Raw genomic sequence first — 1,952 nt, forward strand, 5'->3', positions numbered from 1 at the left:
GTGCTTAAAAGACCTTGGTAATTGTACTCCACACCCAGATACACAGGTATATTTGAAATTCATGCTTCATTCTTCATTTTCACACACATAATTGACCACTAACAACGTATCCGTGTAGGCTGCATTCTTCAACTCATTGTTGCTCACAATAAGTCAGTAGGAAGTGACACAAAGTATTTTCACATTTTGTAAACCATCAGGTTTAGCGTACCTTAGATGAAAAAATAAATACAATGTAGAAATAAATATCTTTGTAGTAAAAAATAATGTTTTGTGTAACAATAAATAGAACAACTTGGATTCTTCTTCCAAGGTAGCCCGCTTGCTCTAGTAAATGAGCTTTTTAGCAACTATGAGAGTGTTCTTCAGAAGCATTGCAACAGTCATAGGTCCTACCCCTCCTGGCACTGGAGTGATAAAGCCAGCCTTCTTCTTCACTTCTAAGAGAAAAGAGAAAAAGGTATTGACTAAGAATGTTTCCAAAAAGTTTTCCTTCCTTCAGTTGCCCACATAGGCCTCACTGGCAATGAGCATAAAGGACTGTGACTTGGCAAGTACTGGAAAACACGGGAAAAGTTAAGGCAGAAGTATTATTACAGCCATGGTAGTGACAGAATACAGCCAGGACCAGGGCCGCAAGGTAGTTTCCTTCATCTGAATATTATTACCCAGGGGCTAGTTCTGGGCCATGGTTTCACAACCTGTTTGAGCTGATCTACCTGCAGCAGGTTGTCCTTTCCTCATGGGAGTAACACACACTCAGGCAGCCCTGTGGTCAGACAAATGGAAAGATAATCCTGCCGTGTTTTTTTGGTAAGGGGCAGTTTTTGACTGTTTGACCTGGCTGAGCACCCGGCCCAGGAACCTCTGGGTGACACGAGGGCAGGATGAGCCCAGCAGGGCAGCATGGACTTGCATCACCCCCATCTGCCAACTAATGCTGCACCTTCAATATCCAGGAAATCTATGGAAGCTGGGGATCTCATTCTGTAGGTAGAGAGATGACCCCCCCCCCGAACTGTGTGTGTTCCTGAGAAGCGGCATGCAGGGCAGGAGTCTGCTGTAACTACCAAAATCGACAGCAGAGCACCAGCAGCAGTTAAGTCACCTATTCGGCCTCTTTCCCCCACCCTGGCTTGCACCTTCTAACACAGACATTCTACCACCACAAAAGGGAACTTAGAACTGCAGAGGGAGAAAGTTCAGTTTCCTGGTCAATTTGTTTTTCTGCTTCACAATATGGACAAAGAACAAAACCAAGAGTTGTCTTGAAAGAAAAATAGATTCTAGTGGCAAAATTCCCATTGCAACTTCAGCCATAAACACTCAGCTCCTCCAGAGAAGACTCTTTTTTTTAACCAGTGTTACTAGGGTGCCTATATTGAACTAGGATCTGGAGGTGCAGATCTTCCTGAAGTCTCAAACAAAAAGGAAACTCTTACAGCTGAATTAGCTCCAACCAAGAACCATGTCAGACTATCCAAAGTTAGTATACACCTTGAATGTTTGTGTTCAGAGGTAAATATGACAGATTTTTTTTTTTTTTAAAGCATTTAAGTTAACACCTGTCAAATTAACCTCTTTGTACGAGAAATGAACATAACGTCGCAATAAATCCTGACTTGATATTCTTATCTACTGTACAAGATGCAATCAACTGGAATTGCAGGTTACTTGCAAAGGAATTATATGCAACTGGCTGGGAATTCATCGCATGACAAACTGTAATAAGCAGTTATTTGCTAATAATGGTTAGTCCAAATGGTGTATTACTAACCTGATTCATCTTGAATGTATGTGGTGCTTTACTGTTGAGAATAACAAGGTCTCAAAAAAAGAAGTATTACAAGAGAATTTGAAAAGCTGGATACTGGGGTTTTTTTGACAGAATATTTATTAGATTTTAAGGGGGAATAAATGAAATAACGCCCCCCCCCCCCCCCCCGCACACC

The 1,952-nt window shown here is 41.7% G+C and overlaps 1 protein-coding gene across 1 annotated transcript in view; it reads right to left on the minus strand.

Moving 5' to 3' along the window:
- Positions 1–327: 327 nt before the first annotated feature.
- Positions 328–1,952, minus strand: part of MTHFD2L (methylenetetrahydrofolate dehydrogenase (NADP+ dependent) 2-like) — a 30,146-nt gene continuing 28,521 nt past the window's right edge. The window contains exon 9 of the mRNA XM_009705770.1: positions 328–440. Within this exon, the coding sequence (XP_009704072.1) occupies positions 328–440 (113 nt within the window). The remainder of the gene's footprint in view (positions 441–1,952) is intronic.

Source organism: Cariama cristata, unplaced genomic scaffold (assembly GCF_000690535.1).
Source record: "Cariama cristata isolate BGI_N322 unplaced genomic scaffold, ASM69053v1 scaffold21228, whole genome shotgun sequence".
NCBI classification, from domain to species: domain Eukaryota; kingdom Metazoa; phylum Chordata; class Aves; order Cariamiformes; family Cariamidae; genus Cariama; species Cariama cristata.